The sequence below is a fragment of the Zychaea mexicana genome, assembly GCF_025766255.1.
Source record: "Zychaea mexicana strain RSA 1403 chromosome Unknown BDB00scaffold_144, whole genome shotgun sequence".
NCBI classification, from domain to species: Eukaryota; Fungi; Mucoromycota; class Mucoromycetes; order Mucorales; family Lichtheimiaceae; genus Zychaea; species Zychaea mexicana.
Window position 1 is genome coordinate 7,767 of NW_026516807.1, and position 25,455 is coordinate 33,221.

Below are 25,455 nucleotides of genomic sequence, written 5' to 3' on the forward strand. Positions count from 1 at the left end.
CTGTATTCCAACACTAGATACAGTACTATCTCTTGGTGTTTTCTTTAAATATTCATATAATAAGTATAAAATTTTATTAATAGGTAACTTTGCTTTATAAAATATTGTATCTTCAAAAATTGATAAAGATTTTCTACATTCATACTAAGAGCATCGATATCTCTTTTGCTGATTTTCATAATTAACTTCATTATTACATTTTGGACATATATTATATTTTTTTAAAATATTCATTTTTGATAAATAATTTATAGCTTGACTTTCATCTAAAAAGTATGGATATAGCTTATATAATGATGACAATATAATAGTTGTGTAAAATTTATTTGGTATTTCATTTGCATAAAAATAATTTTTACTATCTTTTTCTTCTTTTTCTTCTTTTTCATTTTCTAGTTTCTACATAATAATATAGAGATGTTACTTTTTATAATAAAAAAAATTCAATTTTGTTAAAAAATAAAAATAAAGTAGATTATGTCGGAGTTTTAACTTGCCCTATATTCTATACTTGATCCAAAAAAGAATTGTGTTGGATGTTCCTTGGGGTCATAGTACCTTAGAAAATAAACATAAGACTTATGATTTATAGGACACCATCGAAAGTATAGAAACTCATGTACGAAAGCGACTGCATGCTTTTGACACAGAATTTTATCTTGACTGGGCACAGCATTCTATCCAAAACGTCATCTGATTATTCCGTTCCAACTATTTTCCCCTAAATGATCAAACTGAAGCTGACATCATTCGACGAGTCTATGGATTCATTGATACAGCATTTGACGTTCCAACTATTTTTCCCTAAATGATCAAACTGAAGCTGACATCATTCGACGAGTCTATGGATTCATTGATACAGCATTTGATGACCTCAAGAGAGACGTCTTCATTTCTTTGAAATTATTAATTTCCAGAGATCAACTAGTTAATTTCTAAAGATTAAGTTAATTTCTAAAGTTTAACTACCTAATTTCTAGAAATTAATAATTTCAAAGAAATGAAGACGTCTCTCCAAGGTTGATATCAGAACGTAAGTAATACTGTTACGGCTGGGAAAACATCCTAATACTCATCAAGCTACTGACTGGATTATTTATTGCTTTAGAGGGGAAATGGAGAGCACAGCAAGCTCTGATAGAAAGAATATCCTTCGCACCCCAAATGACCTTAAGAAACACAGTCATCAGACGGATATACTTTTCAAGTGCTCAAAAAGGCGAGATCGGATGCTGTGAGGTGGGGAAGACGGATGCAGGCGACATTGGCATGAAAGAGAAGAACGAGCTGGGCTTGAAGGTTCCAAAGATGCTGAAAGATATGATGTGGAAGCTCGTATATGTGTGCCCGAAAAGAAAAACTGAGCTAGTCATCTTTTTATTCGTCATGATGGGTGAGTAATAGGGACTGGTTGAGGTTATAATGATTATGCTCTGGTTTATTGGTACTAATTGGATGAATAGCCACAATAAGTTGGTGTAATCAAAATAATTTTCATAAAATTAAATTATGTATGTCTTGGCATATATATATTTAAGAATTTTGAAAAAATAAAAATTGAATTGTTTTTATTATATAAAAATAACACCTCATAATATTAAACATGAACAATACAATCACATTCAACAATGACAAAATCGTCCTTGATGCCAATAAATTAAGTATGTTTTTAAATAATTAAAAATATTAACATTAAAGAATTTGCTGAAGAAACGATTTATGAAAAATATGATATAAGTTATAATATTAAAAAGATTAAATTATTAATAAAACGTAAAGCATCAAAAAAACAAAAAGAGACATCTAAAAATAATTTAAATAAAGCGAATATTGAAAGAGATATTATTTCTGTTAAAAAAAGTAAAGAGAAAACATTAACAGAAAATATAAAACTAAAGGAAAAATTACATAAATATGAGAAATACTATGAAAACCCCGATACATTACCTCCAAAAGAAATAGTTGCTGAAAATAAAAATTCTCAGCAATTTGAAATTCCTCATATTTCAAATACACAGACAAAAGAAACATATGCTGAAAATTCAAATTCTCAGCAATCCTCAAATCCTCATATTTCCGATGCAATATTAGAAAACACCTCTGGTGCAGATGCCTCACAGGGTGATTCTGATAACGATGAATGTGAATCAGGTGGGGGTGAATATATGTGTATGATTGCATGTAAGCCCTGTATGGATAAATTAAATGATACTTATAATTGTAGTTTTATTGATGAACTTATTTTAAAACTTGAAAAGGAAAAATATAAGTATAAAAGGTTCTTTAAGTCATACTTTAGATATTATATTGATTTAATAAAAGCAAAAGAAACAAATAGGGATGATATTATGCAAATATGTCAAGAGCAAATGCAGAAGTTAATCATTGAATATAGTCAGATATATACAGATGAAAATGGAAGTGAAGATGCAGATAGTAAGGATTCTGAACAACATTATATCGGCCATTAATGGCTATACCGGTTAGGACAGGCTTATTAACTATAATAAAATCAATAAACAACCAATAGCTAGACGACTAATAGCAGGACGCCAATTTTAAAAATACAGGGGACCAGCCATGGTTATGACGATTTTAATGCGATCTAGTAACCCTAGATGACTTATTAGCTAAGATATGTCAGGATAGCCAAACTAATTTTTATTGAAATAATTCATGCACGAATGTCTTGGCATACATACATTTACATTTTTGAAAAATTTAAAAATTGAATTTTTTTTTAATATAAAAATAATACCACAGAATATAAAGCAAAATATATTTGTTATATTTTTTATTTTTATTACTTCAACAATCGACATGAACCAACCCAACCTTCTCGCATTCTTGGCCATTATGGCTGAATTTGTTCCTATTTTAGGAGTTACATTGATGCTCTTAATTGAAAGAGCAAAACACCTTGCTGAAAACCATCAGCATATTGAGTATGAACCTCTTGTCACACAACTGAGGTCAGAACTCGAAAAAGACCTTACACAGGCTAAAGTAGATAAAAAAACTAAAGATAATGCACGCAATAAAATAATTGGAAGAATTCGAGAATATGTGAGATTCCTCAAATCCTCAAATCCTCAATTTTCTGATGCAATGTTAGAGGGTAACACCTCTAGTGCAAAATCCTCACAGGGCGGCAAAGAATTCCAATTCCAAAACACTAAAGGGCTGTTCACATATATTTGTAAGGACTTCCATTTAACAAAAGAGCAAATCATGGAATGGTTTATAAAACATGAACGTATTGGTTATCGAATTGAAAAGGCAATTGCATGTGATGAAATTGCACCAGAAACCAATGAGAAACATGTACACATATGATACAAATGGATGAGCGGTTCGACACAAAAACAGCACGTAAATTCTTTACTATTGATGGTGTTACTCCAAATATTAAACCAGGTGGTAATCCACAAAAGTCTATTAGCTATTGTATGAAAGGAAAAGATTATATTTGTTATCATATGGATCCAAATTATGAAATTAAACCAGAAAAATGCACCAACAGTTACTTGGATATCAATTAATTACTAAGCAGCTTAATATGTGGAAGGCTACCGAAATATATCCAGAATTGCTATGGAAATATGATACTGTAAAATCAAATTTAAATTCTTACTTTCATGATGCAGATATGGAAAATAACCCTGGAAATAAATTACATATGTGGTCTATGTTTGGTATTGAAACAATGTTTGGTGGCAAAAATAAGATACCACAATACTGGATTGTAGGTCCATCAAATGTAGGTAAGACATATAACATTAATGTATTAGAACAAGGTGGTCATCGAGCATATCTAATGAATAAAGAAAATGATTGGTCAGATTATAAGGATGATGATTATGATTTTATGTATAATGAAGAAACAGGTTCTGATTTCAAATTAACATTTTTAAACCAAATGTTAGAAGGAACACAGTTAAAACTTAATGGCAAATTCACAAAGTCAATAACTAAAAAGAAAAATATGCCAATAATACTGAATAGTAACTATATGCCGCACATGTTATACAAAAACAAATCAGTATATGAGTTAGAGCCAACGCTCAATCGTTTCTATATTATCTATGTTGATAAGAACCGTAAAGGTCATATAATATGGAATCCATACACAATGAAGGTGAAGGATTATGAAAATAAATTCATGTATTAGAAAACATGGATATGTATGAGGACTTATACAAAGGTGAATTCGAAAACGAATACCAAGATCAGCATACATTTATCCGTTATACACATAATAGTGGTCAGGATGATATTAAAAAATATACACCGATGGATAAAACAGTAGAGGAACTACAAGAATTAGCTGATACAGAAGAATATATGAAGGAACAAGAAGAAAAACATAATAGTAATAATACACAGAACAATAAACAACATAAACCGCCTCAACAAAATAATAGAGGATGGTCAACTGTAAAGGTACCACCATCAGTAGATTGTAGGCATTGGGAAGATGTGTTTTATGATATAAAATGTGATGATGTTATAAATAATACTACTGATTGGGAAAACCTACCAGAAGATATAGAGAAACATAAATACATAGATGTAAGTACATCTGAATCAGAGAAAAGCAGTGACTGCAACATACCAAGTAATATACCAAAACGTAAAAAGAAAAAAAGACACATTAAAAATAAACGGAGAAACAAGCAAATAGTAGAAGAAATACAGCCAAAAGAATATTTTAAAAAGCATAAGGATATAAAACAGGCTATAATAGATGATATAGATATAACAAAAGAAACTGACATCAAAAATAAATCAACAGATACTAATATAAGTACAAGTATAACTAATGAATGCATAAAACATAAATATAATTGGGCAAGTAAACGAAAGGTTGATGCGGTCAGTTTCAATATGAGATTTTTTAATAAGCAAATAAGTAAGAAATTAATTTAGAGCTGAATACCATGTGTGGCTATATATTCATGTAGCATTTCCTGGGAATTAAACTTATCAACTGTTAACCAACTATTATCCTTTACATTATATCCAACCCACTTAACCTCAAATATGTACTTATTATCAGTATACACATGTCCTACAATCTTCTCAATTTCATATGAATTACTATGTTCTATATTTCTCTGTTCTCTTTGATTTTTTCTCTTGCGTTTAGATGTATTATTTTCAGTTTCGTCCTCACTATCTATAGCCATATCTATTGATTGATTAATGTTAAGCTGTAGAAATTTCTGCTGCATGTCAACCATTTCGTTATATTCAGTATTTACTTTTTGCTCATTTGAAAATACTAAGTCAAGTTTGTTTTTCTTACTTAGGAATTCAAAATCTTTTCCATACCATAATTTATGATGTGGTTGTACTCTATATTATACTTATTTACAAATCGCCATATATTAGTAAGAATACAAGCAACACGAAACTGAATATTATAATATCTTATATCGGTTATTTGCAATGCTGCACGATTATTATTAAATCGTTCAAATTTGGAGCCTAACATAGAGAACTGTGCTTCTATGGTGCAACCGATTTTAAATAGACAAAAATGAAAAATTTATAACAAAATTTTGATTTGAAATCCCGCTACTATAAAAGGAAATTATTACATGCGACTAGGGCGACGATGGGAGGTGAAGACAGTTTTTGCTTTTTTGTAAAGCTCATCTACTTCGCGGCCATCAACATTCCCTCCAGCATAAATTTCTATATAAAGCCATGATTTGGCAGCGAAGCGCCGGATCATTGGCAAAGAAACAGAATTTAGAATTCCTGGAAGACGTCGCTCAAGCGATCTATAAGAATAGTCGCACTGCAAACGTGCTTCACGCTTTGCTCTGCCCCAATAGCGTTCTATGAAGTTGGTCTCGCAATGGAATTTTGGATAGAGCTCAAACTTGTGATGTCTTTTTTTCACAGCTTCCTCTAGAGCGGATTTCTGATTTTTAAAATCAGGCTCGTTTGCAAGAATATGGCGAGCACAACATTGAACATTAGTTGCTGATTCAGTGCCACAACTTACACGTACTCCACCTTCAGGCCATTTGCCCCTTTCTTTCAAAATCTATAATATCATGTTTTGTAGAGTATATGTTCTGAGTACTTACCCACTTTATGAAAGATTGTGACGGTTTAATCTTACTGTTTGAATCCCTTTGAAGTATCTTTGCTTATAGCGGGCTCCGTTACGGCGTCTTGTATACTGCTTGTCCTCGTAGTAAAAGTCGTAGAGCTTTGCTGATCCATTCTCATTCAAAGTGTAGCCTTGAGCTTTGAATGGGTACTTCAAGTCTTCTACCTTTTGGTCCTTGAGGATCATCTGGCTTGGGCGCAAGGCGTTTGCAGCATAGGCATTGTGGTTTGAGCTTTGGTCAAAACAGAAGACACCTAACAATTGCATACATTTAAGTCATTTTTAAGATAACTTCCTTCTGCATGACATACCAATGCAACTAGGGTGGAGTGCCTCGAAAATTGGCAATGCCTTTTTTGTTAACTGTTCGAGCATATGCTCATTCTTCCAATATCCTTCGTTATTTTTACCGGCCTTGAAATATTCTCGGGCTTCAAATGGAATATTGTGCTATTCAGCAAATCCAGGATCAAGGCGCATTGGACCATGGCACTCGCAAAGAAAATCGCTGACCATGATCGAGCCTCCTAAACCCTTTTTTCGCAGCACCGTATCCCCTTCTTCAACCCAAATATCAGCCTTGGCATCATTTGAATAGAAGGTGGATTCATCGTGAGTGACGAGGACATGGCGGAGACGTCCGTTTTTTAGATCTGGCGTGATCTCTTGTTCCATATCATCACCTGTATACTGAATCATCAGCTTTCGGTAATCCAACATTCTTTTTGCCCATTCAATGCGGTATGCTACAACGTCAGGTCTTTCATGTCCGTCATAGTAAATCTTATTATGGGGTTATAAGGATTAGTCAATATTTGACGTAATTATACATCATCATTGCTGCCTATTCCTTCTACTCACATTTTTCGTGTAGCGCTTATATCTGTAGCCCCATGCATGCAAATGGTTCAAAATCGTATCTTCAGCTACAGATCCTTGTACTCCAAGCGTTTCTGGAATTATTCGATTTTGCAGCTCACTTTTCAACAAAGCAGCTGAGCGCAGCTCTGGCTTGGTCTTCTTCCAGAAAGCAATACATGCTTTTTTCACATCCTCGTCGCTCAAAAATGATTTGCGCTTGGCATGCTTTCCTTGACGGTGCGATGGTAAGTGAGCGTTCAGAGCGAGATACGTCTTTGTCCAATGGCCAATTGCACGGCTGCGGTAAATAGAGCCACCTTGTCAAAGCGTCGTTGCTACTTGCATGCATGCTTCACCTTTCTTCATGCCATTTTGGCGGCACTCAAAGTACTTGGAAATACTTAATAAGCGAAGGGATTCATAGGCTTTCAAACCACCTATTTCCGACTTGGAATTAGAGACGCGCTTAATTTTTTTTGATAGAGCTGGCATATATTCGACAATTAGCTCGAGTTCTTGCTGACTTTTTGACAATGTTGGCGCCGCAATGATTGTTGGATCCGGTGTGGAGTCGGAGCTATCGCCAGCAACTGAAGGTGTTGTAGTAGCAGTAAGAAAGTAGAAGTCCGTCATCCGATGACACGTTTTTGCGATTTTTTTGGTTTCCTTGTCATCTTTCTCCTTTCGCCAGACTGACATAACCGAAGTGCCTACATACAAATTTTGCTTATATCAGCATTTAAACTATCATGGTTTGTATTTCTCTCAATGCACCTCTCCTATGCGAGCTTCTAAGATAGCTGTCACTGTTGGGCTTCCAAGAGAGAAGACTACGCCACAAAATAGCCTTCAGTTCATCTTCTGAAAAGCCACACAGCATCCAATCGTCGACATCTTCTTCATAGGTCAAAATGGATAACTGCACGTCATCCAGCTGATTAACCTCTTCGATGGTATTTTCTGCAGCCATAGCTGGGACACTTTCAGGTTCAGATACATTAGGTACATCAGGTACATCAGGTACTGTAGCTACGATAGTAACGACACTCTACATATAATGAATATATCTAATTCAGCAAATGATGATGTGTAGTACAGCATATATAATCTAACCTCAGGAGCAAATTTTCTATTTAAGCACGCCTTTTTCATAGCAGCAGTGGCTTTTCCTTTACGTTTAGGCATGATAAATGATACAAAAGAAGGCAGAGGAAGAACAAGGAACAATCATGAATATAATTAGCTATGTATATCAGAATACCATGAAGCTTGTGTAACATTGCTGATATTTTAGGTGACACAAACGGCTTAACGGTCTTTGAAATATAACAAAATTTCAGCCTTCCCTGCTTAAAGTCCCCAAAAGTCCCCAACTTCAAATGCTATCTGCTCCTCGAGATCTACTTTTGAAAAGAATCTAAAACATAAGTTTTAAACTACATATGTCACTCTATTAGACTTGTGAATTGGTTTTTTGATTTTTTTTGTTCCCATTGACTAGATAGATTCCAAAAAAATCTAAAAATTTTGTCTATTTAAAATCGGTTGCACCATATTGCTGAACGAAATGATCCAAACTTGTTATTAAAGTATGTCTCATTGATTGTTAACTTTTGTCCTGGTTCTTTTCTTATGGGATGTAAAAAATTACGATCATAAAAACTATATCCAGCATCTGTCGCATTATCTTTAAACTTTTGTATAAATAAGTTATATCCACCATCCATTCCTAAACAATCTGCCTCACTTATTTTTTTATATAGTTTCATATTATTAAACATAGTACCATCATTTCCGATAGCACATTTTTCAGATACTGAAACATGTGTAATTATTTCATTCATATCCTGTATAACTTGTGTACGTACAGCTGGCCCTTTTAATTTATATGAATATAATTGTGAATGTGACTCATTTGGTTTATAATACTTTATTTTACTATCATGTCCATCGATAAATAGTGTAACATTCTTAAAACCATCTGGATTGTTTATTATTGCTGATAGAATGCGAATACGTGGTGATGAGAACATACTATCTAGATCTTGTTTTACCTTTTTATTCAATTCATTATAGTTAGTAATCCAGAACCGCTTATATAAATCATAAAATGTTGCATATGGCATAACAGTATGCATATCCTTTCCTGATATGCCTGATACTATATGATATAATAATGCAAGTCCTTTTTCAATCTCGCGGTTAGGGGTCCTCACGGTTCGGTTCGGTTCGGTTCTTGAAGGGAACCGAACCGAACCGTGAAAAGGATGGAACCGAACCGAACCGTGAGGAACCGTGGAACCGTAGAACCGAACCGAGCTTATATATAAAAAGAGGAAAATTCAGTTCTTACATGAAAAGCTGATATAGCATCAAATTTTATAATAAATTTTAATGATTATAGTAAAAGAAAGTTTATTTCAACATGTTGCAGTGAACGATGAGTCAAAATGAGCAGGGGGAACAATGTAAACGAGAAGCAATCAGCTATTAAAGAATCGCAGCATAAAGCCAAGAAAATAACTTATTGAGCTTAAAATATTTGAAGCATGATATCGTTTATTAGTAAAGTATGATATTAACTAGGTATGAATTGGGGGAAAACTATGCAGTAATAGACATGCTAATATGTGTCTGTGAATGTCTGCGCCGTGTATAATATCTAATGATAAAGGAAAGCAAAAACAAAAAAGAAAAGATTTCCAGGAATCTGAAATGCCCAATCTCAGACGAGATGCACAGACTTGATCTGAGCAAAAGAATGGGTTGAGGTACAAGTTGTACGTCATGAGCAAAGGCCGCCGTTAAACAAGCAGTACGTCACGAACAAAAACGCTAAACCTACAAGCAATACGTCATGAACAAAGATGTCGTGAGCGGCAAAGTGAAGTGTGAAGTTGTCTAAAGTTCCGTTTCGATCGGAGATGGTGTACTGACAAAGCAGTATCCTTTTTACTTTGGAGTTTTACTTACATACCACGGTACCGGTAGAAAGCAAGTTATATGCCAATTCACATGTAAAACATATATAGTGTTTTCTTCAAACTTAAAAGATGGGATATAATCCGAGGGTGAAATAGAAGCTCATGTTTAGCTTTGAGGAGAGGTTAGCAAAGATCTGTTTATGATAACTTGACGTCGGAAGAAGTGTGAAAATGATGTCATATTATTCAATCTGTCGGAAGATGTATGCTTAAGTAAGAGAAAGCGATGATATCATTTTCCCTATTTGGTTACCTGCCAGCGGTTATTGTATAGAAGCATTGATAGTTACAGCATTAACCCACCATGATGAGGCGAACTTACATGATATCATCGTTTTGCTAGATTGGAAGAAGTGTATTGTATATAGTAAAAACGTGATGATATCATGGACCGGGACTCATTATCCAGAAACACACTAACATCGATGAGATCATCATAGTAATGATTAGCAGCAATCGGTTCATTGCTTTGGATAAAATTGAATGATATATAAAGGGCTTTATTCTTCGCATCATCGATCCGTGTATCCTCTATATACTTGACACACTACTCTACCTCAAACACTTTACCGTTTTCATTCATCTCAAAATATGCCTTACCAAGCTGGTTCTTCTTCCCGCGATGCCCGTGCTGCTCTTCATGATGGGGTAATTATCAATCTGTGATCGGTCGTGTCGTGTTGTGTCGTGTTGTGTTGTATCGTGTTGTATCGCAAATCCCTAACATATATCGATGCTTGTAATATTTTACGTAAGGCGCAAGAAAATCCTGTCCGAGCTCCCACATTACCTCGTATGCCTTCTGCCATGTCGGTGGATAGTGTATCGCTTGCTGCTGAAGAGACGGATGGAGAGGTCATCACTGATTCCGAATCTGTTTCTATGTCCATCGTACGATCGCAAGGCAGTGCTGCTACCAAGGAGAAAAGCTGGGTGATCAAGAACAAGTTAGGCGAGCGCTATGATGACGACAATGGCAAGCCGCGCATCCGATGTCTAGTTGCAAACTGTGGCAAGACGTTTGCATCCGAACAAGGCTCCACGTCCGCCGTTATCAAGCACTTGAACAAGGTCCATAATGTCACCAAGGAACATGGTCCACATACCGGAACTAAGCGTGCTGGCGGTCCACTTGACTCGTTTGTACAATCGAAACGTGCCCGTGTATTCACTGCCGAACTATTCATCAAGGCGTTCATCAAATTTATCGTAAAAAGCAAGTTACCATTTACCATGGCTGAAAATGATGAATTGCAAGAACTTTTGGAAATCGCGCAATCTGCAAGTGACATGGAAATGGTGAAGCTTCCAAGTGCCGATACTATCACAAGAAAGGTAAAGAAATTAGTGATTTTGTTTTTTTTAGTTATGCACCATCAAAAAGAAAATAATTCTAATATCCTATTCCTTTGAATTTACCTTTAGACCATTGAAGAGTACAAGCTTTACAAAGCCAAGTTACGTTCCTTATTGGATACGCTTCCTACGATTTCGTGCACACTCGACGGTTGGACCAGCCCATACAACGATGCCTTCTTAACTGTTACTGGGCACTGGATCTCGCAAACGACCTGGAAAATGCATGAAGTTATCCTTGGCTTTGTGCCACTGAACGGACCCCACTCGGCGGAAAACTTGGCCAATGCTTTCATAGGTGTCTTGCACGACTTCGGCTTAGGACCCAAGTTGTTCACGATTACGACGGATAATGCCTCCAACATGAAAAAAATGGCCCGTGTCATCGAAGAGCACGGTAACGAGAACGGATGGTAAGCACTCAAAATTAATATAGCAATGCATAATGTATAGTATAGCCTATTTGTAAACTTACATAATACCATTATAACTGTAGGTCGTTCCGCGCTGATAAGCATCATATACCCTGCCTTGGTCATGTGCTTAACTTGGCTGTCCAGGATATTCTGCGTTGGGGATTGGAACCAGTAACGAACGATGTTTGTGCCGATACCGACGCCGATGATCTAGAAGGAGGGAACGATGGCGATGTCGATGCAACATACGAGGTCAATGCTGAGCAATGGAAGAGCAAGAAATAGAAGCGATGAGCGTACTTATCAAGCTGCGCAAAGGAATTACGAAGATTCGGTAAGTTATCACTATCATCAAACAGTCGTTTTTACTACTTGAGATATTCATTAGCACTATGTACTCATCACGCTGTTTAATGACATAGTTCCTCACCCCAACGCTCGGAGAAGTTCATGCGCCAGCAGCAAACTGATTGTTGTACCCAGCTCATCCTCCAACTCGATGTGCGCACCCGCTGGAACTCCACGTACGAGATGCTTGCCCGTGCTTCCTTACTGCGCGAACCGTACAATGTGATGTGCACCAATAGCACCAACGACGAGCTCCTCCCATACATCTTAACGCAAGAAGAGTGGAAGCGAGTTGACCAGCTGAGGGAAATGCTGAAGCCATTTTACGAGTCCACCTTGGACCTCTCAGCAAGTACGAGCCACGCCACCATCAATGTCGCCATTGCACACTACAACAAGCTCATGGATTGCCTGGAAGACGTCGATAACAAGGAATATCCACGAGAATTGAAACGAGCAGCAAGACGCGGCCTGGAAAAGCTTCGAAAATACTACTGCAAGGTCGATGACACGGACGTATACGCCATTGCAACGGCGATGGATCCTCGGATGAAGTTTTCTTGGTGGCGCCAAGCTGGATGGGAACCCGAGTACCAAGTCATGAGCCAAAATATGGTGCACCGAGCCTGGGCTGCATTCCCCAAGGACGTTGCTATGCGGCCGGAGGTGAATGAAGAGGTGCAAAAGCTGTACGATCTATACAGAACATCAACGAGCGGCGACGAATTGGACGATTACTTGGAAGAACGGTTAAGAAGACCAGAACCAAGCCAGGAGGGGCAAGGATCGCCGGTCTTGAACTACTGGAAATCCCAGCCACAGTGGCCCAATTTGGCAGCAATGGCAGCGCAGTACTTGGCGGTTCCGGTCACTTCAACACCCTCAGAACGGTGCTTTTCACGAAGTCGACTGTTACTGCCGTACACGCGCAATCGCCTCCAACCGGAAAGCATCGAACGTTTGATGCTTCTAGATTCATGGTGCTCCTTTGACTTCGACGATTAGTCCTTCCTTTTTTTTCCGTGCTCCTTTTTCTTCTGCCCTTTTTCCCCCTCTTTGCTTTCTCTTTCTTTGCTTCCTCTTTCTGCTTTCCCACTACCTTTTTTTCCTGCCCCTTCCTCCCCTCCGCTCTTCATTTTCTACTTCCTTTTTGTTCCCTTCGTCTTGATATACCGTCCGTGCAACAAAATAAAGATCAGACCTTTATATACAGGGTCTCTTTGGGAAACAAAATATATCTTCGACGTTTTGTGAATGGTCTTTTGCTTCTTTAGTTTAAATTCTAGTCACTCATTGTGTTAATCATGAAATCATTAAAAGCACCATGTAGTCTTCGGTTCTTCGGTTCTACGTAGAAAATGTCGGTTCGGTTCCGGTTCGGTTCTTGATAGGAACCGAACCGTGTTTTTACGGTTCCGGTTCGGTTCGGTTCCGGTTCCACGGTTCTGATGAGGATCCCTACTCGCGGTATGGCCCTGGATATTCAATATTTCTATATAAAACTGTAAGAAAATAAAATACAGGTATAAATCCAAATCTATTAAGTAATACATCCTTTATATCATTTATTGTATTATTCTTCATATCTTTAATAGCTGTTCTATGATTAAATCTATGTTGCATTTCAGGCCAAGATTTATCAAGAAAAGTCCATTTATTATCAATTAAATTTTTAATTTCAATATCGAGTTGTTCAGTGTGTTGTGTTGTGTTCATTTTTATTTGTTGTTATGTACTTTAAACAATCGCTCTTTTTTTTCTCGTGGGAGGCTACCAATATAAATAAAAAAATTCAATTTTTATTATTTTTATTGTAAATCAATAATTAATTCGGCCACTGATGGTTATACCGATCATAGCAATTTTATTATCTATATTACAGCTAGTAGATTATAATTGGTTAGACAACTAATAGCAGGACGCCTTCCCTTCATTCCTTTAAAATAAAAACTGTATGTATTTACACTTACTTCCAAACTCTTCTAATTGTAACTGTTCCACCCATCTGTAAATAATGGGTGAAAGGAGGTTCAAGGAAGTAGAGGCCAACACTGTTAAGGGTTTGAGCCTATGTCTTACAGATGGTCATTGGAAAAGCCAGGCGAGCACAGAAGTGCGTGCGTTTAAACTGAATGGGGGTTGTGATGGTATTACTGATATGCAGAGGATAAGACGATGTCGCCGGTATGAGATCCAGTGGCTATTTCAGCTTCAAGTACATATCGCTGGAAAGAGCGTACAATCAGCCGTGTCTCATCGCAGAGACCACTTTGGGTGTGCAAATTTCGCAAAAGCATGACTGGGCAACCGACTTGGGTTTTTAGCAAGTGCGGTGGGAGATTGGATGGATTCATGGAATGTAGAAGCTCTGGTGAGCATGTGCTTTGATGTACTGGATCTTCCACGGTATCAGCGCTCCGGATTACATTTACAGTGCCTGGGAAATGGCCGAGTACCAAATCATTGATTGATGTAACGTCGACATTCTTTGGAGTCAAGATGGAGCGACTGATAAGGATCCACGCGTGGTTCGTTGAGGTTACGTAAATGGTTCTATGAGCTCGTACGTGTTGTAATATGGCATGAGCATTCGATACAGAAGCCGCACTCTGTCATCAGTGGTTGGCACCAACAGCTCAGCACCATCACCAATGCGAAGTAAATACTGTATTGCGCAAACTCGCGAAGGTCGTTTGCGTCATTGGTGTTTGCAGCTTGTTGGACTCGCATGTTGGTTTCAAGGTGGTGGATGATGACGCTGGGCCAAATCCATGAACGATTTAAGCACTGCTGTACGATCTGCGAGCGCGAAGCTTTTGGTATCACAGGAAGGACCTCTTATCAGGTTTTGATGCAGATACTTTACTGTATGTACTACCGCTCTATAGTAAAAGAACGCAAAGTACAAGAGAGGATACAATTGTGGATACCTGGCGAAAGTCATCACCAAAGGCCATGACTTTTCCACCAAACGGAACATCAGCAAGAGCGGGATCGTCATGTCACATGAGATCTTGGATACTCCTGTATTTTGCATAGTGAATACGTAGATACTTGTATTCAGCGTTTTTTAAACCGATCACACTTCCCAGATGATGAAGGATCTGGAATGCGCTTCATATCGTGTTGATGACGGTTATCCCCTGGAGCCTTTTTTCAATGCGATACCCGTCTACTCACAATCTCATACATACACTGACCTGGAGCAACCACACATCTACCGTTTTGGCAGGTTATGATAGAGGCAGCAAAAGGTTTTGTGGGTCTTCCCACTCAACTCATCGCGCTTTTGAGCAATGTCCCCTGAATAAGGTCTTTGGGAGGGTTGGCATCATGTTTTAACTTGGTATAAAACTGACGAAAGGGATTGTTTAAGGTCAGATCAAAAGTCACCATTGTTGGTCGCCCTTCTCCCAGAAGAAGAAAAGTTCAATGGAGCGTGCCAACGTGGATACTGGGAGTAGTTGCAAATGGGTGGTGAATATAGTTGAAGCGTATGGATGGATGGTAGGTCGGAAAGCACCATTGGGACAATAATGGGCGATATGGTGTCAGCGATGTGGTTGAGTATCATTTTTATACAGCCCTGCTGCGCTTGTTGTGTAAGTTAGTGAGTTTGTGTGGTTGAGGGAGCTGTGATAGCAAGACCACTTCGAAGTCTTGGGTCAGACAAAGGTGCGGTAGTAATACGTAATACTGACCGGAGACCGGTACTGTGATGAAAGAATGCCTAGTTGTCGGAGCAGTGCCATAGCCACTGTTGCTTTGGTGACTTGTTGGCTTAGGTATTGATACGTTTTAATTGTCGGCATCTGCGTGTTGTAACGTTAATAAGTAATATTGGTCGTTCGGCGATTGGCGGCTTCTGTAGATGTTGGAGGTGGTTCGATAATGGCTCATCGTCGGGATGCCTTCGATATCCAAAATCGGTGACATTTAGCATCATCTCGAGCCGCAATGATCCTGTGAGGTTCCTCAGAAATCATATATTGTTAGGAAATTTAATATTCTCAATATTTTGAATGCAATACCAAGAGATATTATCATCTCTAGTGCGGTTTCCTTGTAGGGCAGGTATGCAGTTTGAGATGGTGAGTATAGTAGTTGTAAGATTTACTGTAAGATTGCATGTAACCATCGTATACAGATTTTACAAAAAGATTATGGAAGGAAGATGTAGTGCTTTTACACTTCCTGGTGGCAGATTCTTGTCCATGACTCTCGCCCACGTCACCGTTCCCATCTCTTTCCCTACATCCACAAAGAGCAAAGAAATACATACGTTGCGGAGTAGCGTCACCCCTGGCCCTAAAACTGAATATACTTTTCTAGGCAACACCGTACAACTCGCGGGTAACAGCACTGTCAAAGTCAAAGCGCAATTGCTCTTCTGTGGAGGCGATATTCCTGCTATAATAAAACTACTTTTAAACTTAGCTAAATCGAGCGCAGAACCATTATAGCTTAATGAGATTTGTATCTAGTTATGTAGATACTAGTGTGGCATCCGCACACTATACATACCGGTTGTAGATTCGGGTTGTTCTAGGGCACCCACAACGGCAAGTGTCTTGTATGATTGCACCTTCTCCCCATGCATATCATGGACGTGTTCTCTTGCCTTGAGAAGATGTTTTGGGGCATCGCCACTGGCTCGTATGGCAAGGAGAACAACCCTTTGTACTCGATACCTGCCACTTGCAAGCGGATAGGCCAGCTTATGATAGAATCTCTCTACATGACGCTCAGTTCTTCCTCGGGTACTGTTAATGCATGGATATCACATAACATAGCGACTTTTTACCGTGCGGTCGAATAGATTTTCATCATGCGTCACATTATCTTAACAACTGGGCTTCCCTTCATCACCAACGTGAGCGCCCAATCTGCCATCCTCTTCCTTACCACCGAGTTATCAGCTGCTAGATTATGACTGCCTCATGATCATAGTCATGGCAATTCCGTAATCTAACTGGAGTTTCCCCTTGCAAGCTCCCCTATCCAACTGAACACATTTTAGAAACTTTATTTGCTATCATACAATTTGAACGTCTTGCCAAAAGCATGCTTTTCGTCAACAATCTGTGTCAACAATCTGTATGTAAACAAGCAACGGTGCTCAACTCCTTCATTTTGTCACGTACTTGGCTTGTGCTTCGGGTCAATTGGAGTTACTGCGTCTGCGTTTTTCACCAAACTACGATGACACGCATGATTCCGCGTATCAGCTTTGATAAACTCTATCAACCGCGACACCATGGAGGGTTGGCTTGTTAGACCCAATTTTACAACAACACACTCTCACTGTGGGAAAAAATTTGGTTAATTCTGGTCTGGTGGATATTGGTGAAATCTGGTTGAATCTGGTGACAACGACTAGTGGGATTGTTAAATATAATTATTTCTAGTTTTATTACAGATACAAAAAAAACTGCAAGAAAACCAGATCGGTCACCCTGGTTATTTCTGGTAATTTCTTGTAAAGTATACTCAACTTAAGCGGGTTTGTCAGCGTGCATTTTCGTAGCATGCTCTTGGAACATTGAACCTTTGCATGATACGCCAAAGGCGCATGTCACGTATGACATTTTCAGGTATGGATGTCGAATTAGAAACATCATGGAAGATGGTATTGTCATTGATATCCTTGATTCGTTATTGCTAGAGTTGTTGTCTACTTCTGCGCAAAAGTCGTCCATATCAAAGGCCAGATCATCGCTGGTGTCGCTTTCTCTGGATGAACCACTATCGTCAAGTAAGCTTATCTGTTCTTCATCGACATCCATATATATTGTTTTGCTACTATTATAAACAGGTTCATTGTGATGCACAATGTCAGAATAAAAGCGGTCTGCTGTTGTAGATTATTTAAGCTTGTAGCATTTGGTGGTGTAGAGCTTTCTTGTCGGCTATTATTGTTGGTGGGCTTAAGCAAGTTCGCATTTCGGCATAATGTTTGTTTTTGGTATAAATTTAGAGTGCACTTTGGGCAAATCATGTTGAGAAGTTAAAGAAACAATACCCTTCAATCAGTTTTATTATATTTTTATTTAGTACGCACGTCCTATGACTAAATGCGTGTACCTGCATTTGCATACATATTTTAATTGATGCCAATTCTCTTGAGTTATGTGCCCCTTTTTTCTACATTTCTTTCTCATTTTCAACCCGTAGAACCACGAACGATGTACACACAAGACTACGAATCATCCTTGGACGAGCCCATGGTACTCAATGAACAAGACCAGTATTCAGTCTTATGTAGCCGCATAGACGAACTTGATGAACGTCAGCAGCGTATAGAAGTGATCTGCGCTGAGATATTGGAGGTGTTGAAATCAAATAACAGCCAGCAGCAACCAGTTGAAGAGGCAGCAACTACAGCCAATAGCACGGTCGATTGGATAAAGGAGCCTAAGACACATAATATCAAGAAGGAGCATGTCATGCACCTGGTTATACAGCAATCAGGTGGATTGGAGGGAGCAGCTGCCGAGTTAACCATCGCCAATGGATATGCTGACAAAAAGCGTCGTCAAGGAGCCATATCAAGATTGAAAGATGAACTTCCGTGCTCCAGAGAAGAGCAGAGAAGAGGCAAAAAAATTCCGTTGAAATTGATCAAGCAATCCTTGGTTGATAAATACATCAACGAGGTAGAGCAGCTTGCTGTAAAACATGCTAGAGTACCATTGGACCGTTGCGTCAACCATTGGGGTGCTCGTCATTTTGTATGATGCATATCACCTTAAACCGACAAAATTTTATTTTGTTGCAATTTCATTTTTCAAGTCCCGATTCCAAAAATGGCTTAGACCTGGTACCGTACATAGCACTGACGCATTGTACACTTGGATAATGTTTACTTAAACGCCCTGTAAACAAATAGGCCCACCTCTCATCATTTTTCTTGACTATGTAGTCTCGCGTTCGTCTTCAGAATACACATATAACAAGCTTATAGTATGAGCTACACGGACTTCTAGTCACTAGTAACCCTATTTAATCTGATTCAATTTAGAGTTGCTTTATCACACATGGGGTCGTTGGCTCGCTGCTGTCACTGTGGCCGTTGTGGGAAAATATCCTGGCAGCGAAGCATGCATCATGTATTATCATATCCACAATGTAATCCACAAACAAACAAGACAGCAGATGCTCCAACCTTTACTACTTACTGCTCTTGAAAGGGCTTGAAGTGACTTTACTCTAAACTTGAGTATCCTTTTAGTATCTCTGATAGTATACCGATGGAGCAACGGGTGAGCGAACTTCAACACAATATAAGCTATAAGAGATAGCGAAATAGTAACAAAATTATATGATTGTTGAGAACGCTGCTCTTTGTTGGTTATTCAATAAAGGGAAAAAGGCTAACTGTATATGGCAACCAGTGCTATAGAAAAGTGCTGCAATTTGGGGCTGACTCCGCTTAACATCCTCTTCTTTTGAACTCTTCTGCGTGTTCAAAAGAACGATTGACGTGAATCTCTTCCACGAATTATATTCTAAAGATGCTACTTCATATGGTTCGTAAAGTTAAAAGTAGAAGACTATGTGTCCAAGGAAGTAGTAAGATTTCAAAAAAATTCGAAAATTTTGTCGGTTTAAGGTGATATGCATCATACGTCAAGCGTGGCGAAACTTTACCAAAAGTGGCGACGATGACGGCAACTCGCGTAAAGAAACGCAAAGGCAATGAGAAAAGTCATTTATTACCTTGCCTTTTCGTTTTTGCTTGAGACTGCTTTATAAATGTAGCCAACAACAAAAGACGCCGCCAAAAGATAAGCAACAAGAAAGAGGCGGTAAGGGAAAAAAAACGAACAACACCGATTTCGCGTGGCCGCAAGTCGAAAACGGCACGGCATTCATAACTCTAAGTGTTTTGATAAGCTGAAGAATGACCAACCATAGCAATAGCAGTTAATTCATTGTCAATACCACATGGATTATGCACGAATGTATATAGATATGACTTTATAATATATCCGCCTCTCTTGTCCCTCATCCTTAACAGTGCATTATTGTACGATCAATCACACAACAAGAAGAACGCCTCGCGTTATTGAATATAAACAGAAATAGCTAGAAATAAATAGCTACACTATCATAAAACCGCTCAGAAGTTAAATAGCATTTCCTGGTTGTTCTTGGTTTCTTTTATTCTGATGAAATCTGGTACTATATGGTTATTTGTATTCTGATGCTATCTGGTCTTTTATGGTTTTATTCTTTCTGATGAATTCTGATTGTTCGTGTTCCTGGTTTTCACTGGTGAAATCTGGTTATTTATGGTCCTGCTGGTGATTACTGGTCAATTCTGGTTCTGGTTAATTCTGGTTATTTACCTTATAAATAACCAGAACCAAAATTAACCACAGTGCTCTGCGGGTGCGTTGGCTCGAACCGACTTTTCACCTATTACCCGCGTTATTAAATACTACCGCTTGTCTATGTCATCATATACTAGCTGTCTTCAACAACCTATGTGGATCCGCGCTTTCCTTCGGGTTTCGCCGCAGCTCGCAACATGCCTTTAGAACCTAGCCAAATGGTATACCTTTTGTATAAGGCCACCGATCGAATCCCATTTGAATATAGGCTTTCTGATAGCCTCTCAGCTACAACCGCATTACATCTACCTTTTGAACTGTATCTAGGCACCCACCATCAGTAACGACAAGCACCGGCGTCTCCGCATTATGCAGGTCGCTGATCTCTTTGTTTTCTACCACAACCTGGGGCACATCCGCCATCGTGCGCCTGCTGATGAAATCTTTCGAGAAATTCTTACTGTAAATCATTGTGAAAACACATACCTTTCATGAAGTTTTCTCATCCGGATCATTAGATGTTATCTCATATTCTTCCATGTCCCAATTCCCCGTAGTACTGGCATCTTTTCTCCCAGAAATTAACGGTAATTTATAACACAGCATAATGCATGAAGCAAGTGAAAGTTTTTACAAGGGCTATTTAATAAATACAGATTTATATTTAACGGGCGTATGGTGTACATACACTACATAGATATACATGATTACATAATGTAAACAAAAGAAGAAAAGAGGACATTAATATATTAAAGCTACTGTACCACATACATTTTAGCATTCAGCACAAATGTTCGATGCGTTCGCTCCTGCTAGTGGACAATTGTCAAAAGTGGAATAAGCACCCCAGTTGGCAGCATTTCCATTACCCCACCAATCTGGGGTGTAACCGGATCCCATGACAACGCCAAAGATGATCAGGGCGGAAATAGCAACGCCTGAATCAAAAGCAGCAGAAGTAATGTAATTATACTTGGACCACCACTCGTGACGGTATCGGCGAAGCCAGAACATAAAGACAAACCCAGCAGCGCACCATGCGGAAAAGTTGAGCGGAACGGCGGGAGGCATCATTCCTGTGGCGTTCAAGATCAAAGGAATATGGACATATTTAAGCCATTGAACTTGAGGGAACTTCTTGTGGGCGAGCCAGAATGGAACAGGAAGCAAGAAACCAATTAAAAAGAACCACAGCATCGAGCTATAGACAGATTCATTGCCAAACATCTTGGCTGGACTGATGGTACCCCAGATGATCGATGCAGAGTAGAAAGTGTGTGCGGAAGGGCAGGTGAATGGATAGGCTTCCTCAGTACAAATATTAGGCACGGAATCCATGAGCCAGCGTGCTGTAACAAGGTTCATCAAACCACCGAGCAAAGTGCCAACGACTTGAACATAAAACATGGCCTTGGGAGGGATCTTGGTATAATGGCCAAGTTTCAAATCGCTTGTAAACGTCAAAGCCTACGTAAATACGATAACGTTAGCAACAAATCTAGCTTTCTATGTATTATCGATTAGTCTGCTTATAATTTTATACCTGAAACATGGAAATGTAACCATAGGTCTTGAATCTATTATTTGAAAAGAAAATTACATCGTATTAATGGAACTGCCGCTCGAAAATTCAAAACCTAATGCTACTTACGTGACATTGGCAATGGGACGACCGGGGAGAGCAAAGCCGATGATGAACTCGGTAATAACGTTCAAGCCAGGTTGCTCTAAAAGATTTGGCAAACAAAAACATCAAGAAAAATGAGCACCCTTCCAATGTTATATTCAAATCTCTTTAACAGAAAAGGAGAAACAATTAACTCACGGTTGCTGAGGGCTTGAACAATGCCGATTGGCAAGACAAAGATACCGGCGAGAGCCATGGCAAGGAACATACCCCACCATGGGAGCTGCATGGGCCAGCAATACAGCACAGCAAAGGAAACGCCGAATGCTATCAAGAACAAGGCGCCATACCACCAGTGAGGCACTTCGGGATAAGCGCGCATGAGCTTTCCGTGAATATCCATATCTTCATTGCGCGAGCGCTTGTATTGTTGGATGATATCCTTGCCGTGATACAATGCAGTGTGCGACAAGACGGCGGTCAGGCCAGCAAAACCAATGCCGTACGTAAAGGCAAAGAAACTGCTCATGTACATGGGACCGTATTCCTCGTAAGCAGTTTCGTTCAATGTATTCTCTGGAGTCAGCACCATATTGTTGTCCCAGAGTTCGCCATCCTTGGTGAATAGAGAAGAGGTAATGATGGGGAATTTTTGTGCGTCCCAGACGTTTGTGTAGTAAAGAGCAGGTACTATGACCCATGCAATAACAATGAAACCAACGGTAATGTTGGCAATGCACCACCAGGGTACAACGAGAGGAGAAAGCAAATATGATACAATAGTGGACCAGTCGAATGACACGGCCAGCATGCCGAGGCCACTGTAACCTCCGGTAAGTTGAGCCAAGACGCGGTTATCTTTGTTAATCCAGCACGCCCAGCTGAAGAACGTGAGGATCTGGAAGAAGTAACCGGGCAACCAATAGTATCTACGATAGAAGATAAATTAAAGTTGTTGGTCGGCTTCATTAAACTCTCCTACTATACATTTGGCAACTGTACTTACACAAACATGCCAACGAAACAGTAGCTGAACCATCGAAGGCGGGTTGGGCCGGTCCAAGATTCACTAGAAAAAACAAGTACTATGATTTAGCATTCAACACAATTCAGTGAAGAGTATATACAACAACTTACCCTTCAGGAACGTGGAATGTTCGGAAAAGCGAGATGTTGGCCAAGTTGGTAGGCCATACCATGCTTGGAGGATACACCAAGAATTTTCGGACAAGGCCGGCCATACCGTAGCCAATAAGCTGTACACATGAGGTGTATAGTCTCGTAAGCAACATTGCTGCTGTTTCGATTTATGCAAGTAGTTGATCATATACTACTATTATTTTACCTGAGTAGTCCAAGTGAGAAGCAAACCACCTCCCCAACCGATATCTTGGTCGTACCAGAGCTTCTGGATGGTTATGACATCGATGGAGTAGGCAGTAACGTAACTGCAGTTGGCCATGACTGTGATCAATACATGCTCTTTCATGTTGAACGGGCCCGGGTTGAAAAAGCGGGATTTGGGGATAACCTTCTCCATAAACTTGGCAAACGGATAGCTGACCAATTGAATAATCAGCGGGGTCAAAGTCTGGTGACACGCGTCACGGCATATGTCAGTGCTTGCGCTTCATCATTTTCATTCATTGAGATCTGGAAATTAAACCAAGACTTACCATAGCATTCTTACGGTACCAGAAGAACTGGTTGACGAATGCAAGCAGTGCGGTAAAAATTATGGCGAGTAACCACATACGGAATGTATAGACGGGCAAGGTCGGATCATCCGTGCTGAAAGAAAAATATTCGTTGTCTTAATAAGTGCTTCCACTGTATATTATTCTGTAAAGATCAAAGGAAAGAAGGAGATGGCTGGGACAGCTTACTTTGGCACGACAAGTCTGACTTCTTCGATGGGAGAGTCCTCGTCGTCCTCGATGTGGGCGGCGATCGGCTCGACATCGTAAGTGTCGCTGTACTTTTCGTTCACAATGCTCGATTTGTCGATGCTCTTTTCCTGAACAACTTCATGCTTCGTTTTCAAGTCCATGGTGGCTGTTGTGGATTGTTGATCCCAATTATCTGTGTAAGATGACTATGTGCTGTGCGACGACCGCGAATTAAGAGTAAAGTAGCAAAGGTACACTTGAGGTAGAGAGGAGGGGAGGGGAGGGGAGGGGATGAAGGAAAACAAAAAGTTCCTTTTTTTGCTTAGTCCGCCTAGTATTTATAGTCGATGCATTGGTTGCAGCAGATAGGCAAGTTTTTATCAATCATCACATTTTCCCATAGGGCTCTCCCTAATGGGGCTGCAAGGGGCAGACACAGACAAGAAAAAAGCTTGTTGCTGCCGTGCATTACTGTTGCACAAGCATTGATAGGTGAAATTCTGACAATTTTGCTCTAAATAACCGTATCGAGTCAGGCTTTTTATTATCGGTTAATACTTTTCGGTCTATAATTCGCCTTATTAGGACTGTCCATTGGCCGGGTGGGCATAGTACAACGTTCCTAAAACGAGGGTAATACAAGGTTCAGTTCTTTTGTAGAGGCATGCGGTATACTTCCACAGATACCTTCCTATTTCGTTAGTTTTCTCCTTTTTTAGGATCGCCTGTTTCCGGTTCCGTTTCGCTTTACTTTTTTCCCAGAAGATGAATACAGAAAAGCTACGGACCGGAAAGGATATTTTACCCATTTAAACAGACGTAGTACCATAATCATCGTTGTTGTTGCTTCTTTTTCCTCTATCTTTCGACTCTTGGAATAATGTGATAATCCATATCAAGCATATGTACAAGGTTTTTGGGAGTACGACGAAGGTTACTCTTCGATTCATTTCGTTCTCATCTCCGAGTGCCATCAGGAGCGAAGAAAAGAATCAAGTGCAAGGTTGCATTTTTCTGTTTTTCTTCGCTCACCTGCGTTGTTCATTCTTCTTTTCTTTTCCGTCGTGCATGCGAAGCATAGTTGCAATGCTTTGATGCGTCCCATTTAGGTTGCCACCCATCCAATTGTATTTGCTAGTATGGAAGGTGCAGCTCAGTACCAATTACAATCACAGCTTCGATGACTCTTTTTGACGCGATATGTAATGTTGTGTCGGATCGCAAGTGCGCAACCATCAGAATTTAGAGCTCCGAGTGTAATACTAACTCTATCGCTGTAGTAGAAGTACAAGTATGTGATAGTCAGCGGTTTTCCTTTTATCGCGCCGATGATGTGATGCCGGATCTGAAAAGGACATCTGCCTTATTTTCTCCTCTATCTGCGCATCGACCCGATGGCGTCGTTAATACCTATTTTACACATTGTAATCGTTTGATAGTGATGAAACTAGATTCCTCGGCAAAATCATTTTCTTTTTCATTATAGCAGTATAAGCATGTTTTGCTTATCT

General features: G+C 39.2%; 3 protein-coding genes across 3 annotated transcripts; 1 reads left to right on the forward strand and 2 right to left on the reverse strand.

The window, feature by feature from the left end:
- Window positions 1-17,548: 17,548 nt before the first annotated feature.
- BDB00DRAFT_854656 (uncharacterized protein) lies at window positions 17,549-18,060 on the reverse strand. The gene is made up of 2 exons (XM_053125692.1): window positions 17,771-18,060; window positions 17,549-17,738 (listed from the first exon to the last, which is right to left on the reverse strand). Exons 1-2 carry the CDS (start codon window positions 17,876-17,878, stop codon window positions 17,601-17,603), a joined length of 246 nt encoding a protein of 81 aa, XP_052973562.1. The 5' UTR covers window positions 17,879-18,060; the 3' UTR covers window positions 17,549-17,600.
- A 181-nt stretch (window positions 18,061-18,241) lies between these two features.
- On the forward strand, window positions 18,242-20,011 carry BDB00DRAFT_129080 (uncharacterized protein). The gene is made up of 3 exons (XM_053116182.1): window positions 18,242-18,828; window positions 19,721-19,787; window positions 19,854-20,011. The coding sequence occupies exons 1-2, from the start codon at window positions 18,278-18,280 to the stop codon at window positions 19,758-19,760; spliced, it is 591 nt and encodes a 196-aa protein (XP_052973563.1). The 5' UTR covers window positions 18,242-18,277; the 3' UTR covers window positions 19,761-19,787; window positions 19,854-20,011.
- Window positions 20,012-21,202: 1,191 nt separating this feature from the next.
- On the reverse strand, window positions 21,203-24,105 carry BDB00DRAFT_878681 (OPT family small oligopeptide transporter; the record flags this gene model as incomplete). The annotated part of the gene is made up of 9 exons (XM_053127767.1): window positions 21,203-21,895; window positions 21,972-22,005; window positions 22,080-22,155; window positions 22,254-22,984; window positions 23,062-23,124; window positions 23,193-23,311; window positions 23,401-23,646; window positions 23,732-23,846; window positions 23,942-24,105. The coding sequence occupies 9 exons, from the start codon at window positions 24,103-24,105 to the stop codon at window positions 21,203-21,205; spliced, it is 2,241 nt and encodes a 746-aa protein (XP_052973564.1).
- Between the last annotated feature and the right edge of the window lie 1,350 nt (window positions 24,106-25,455).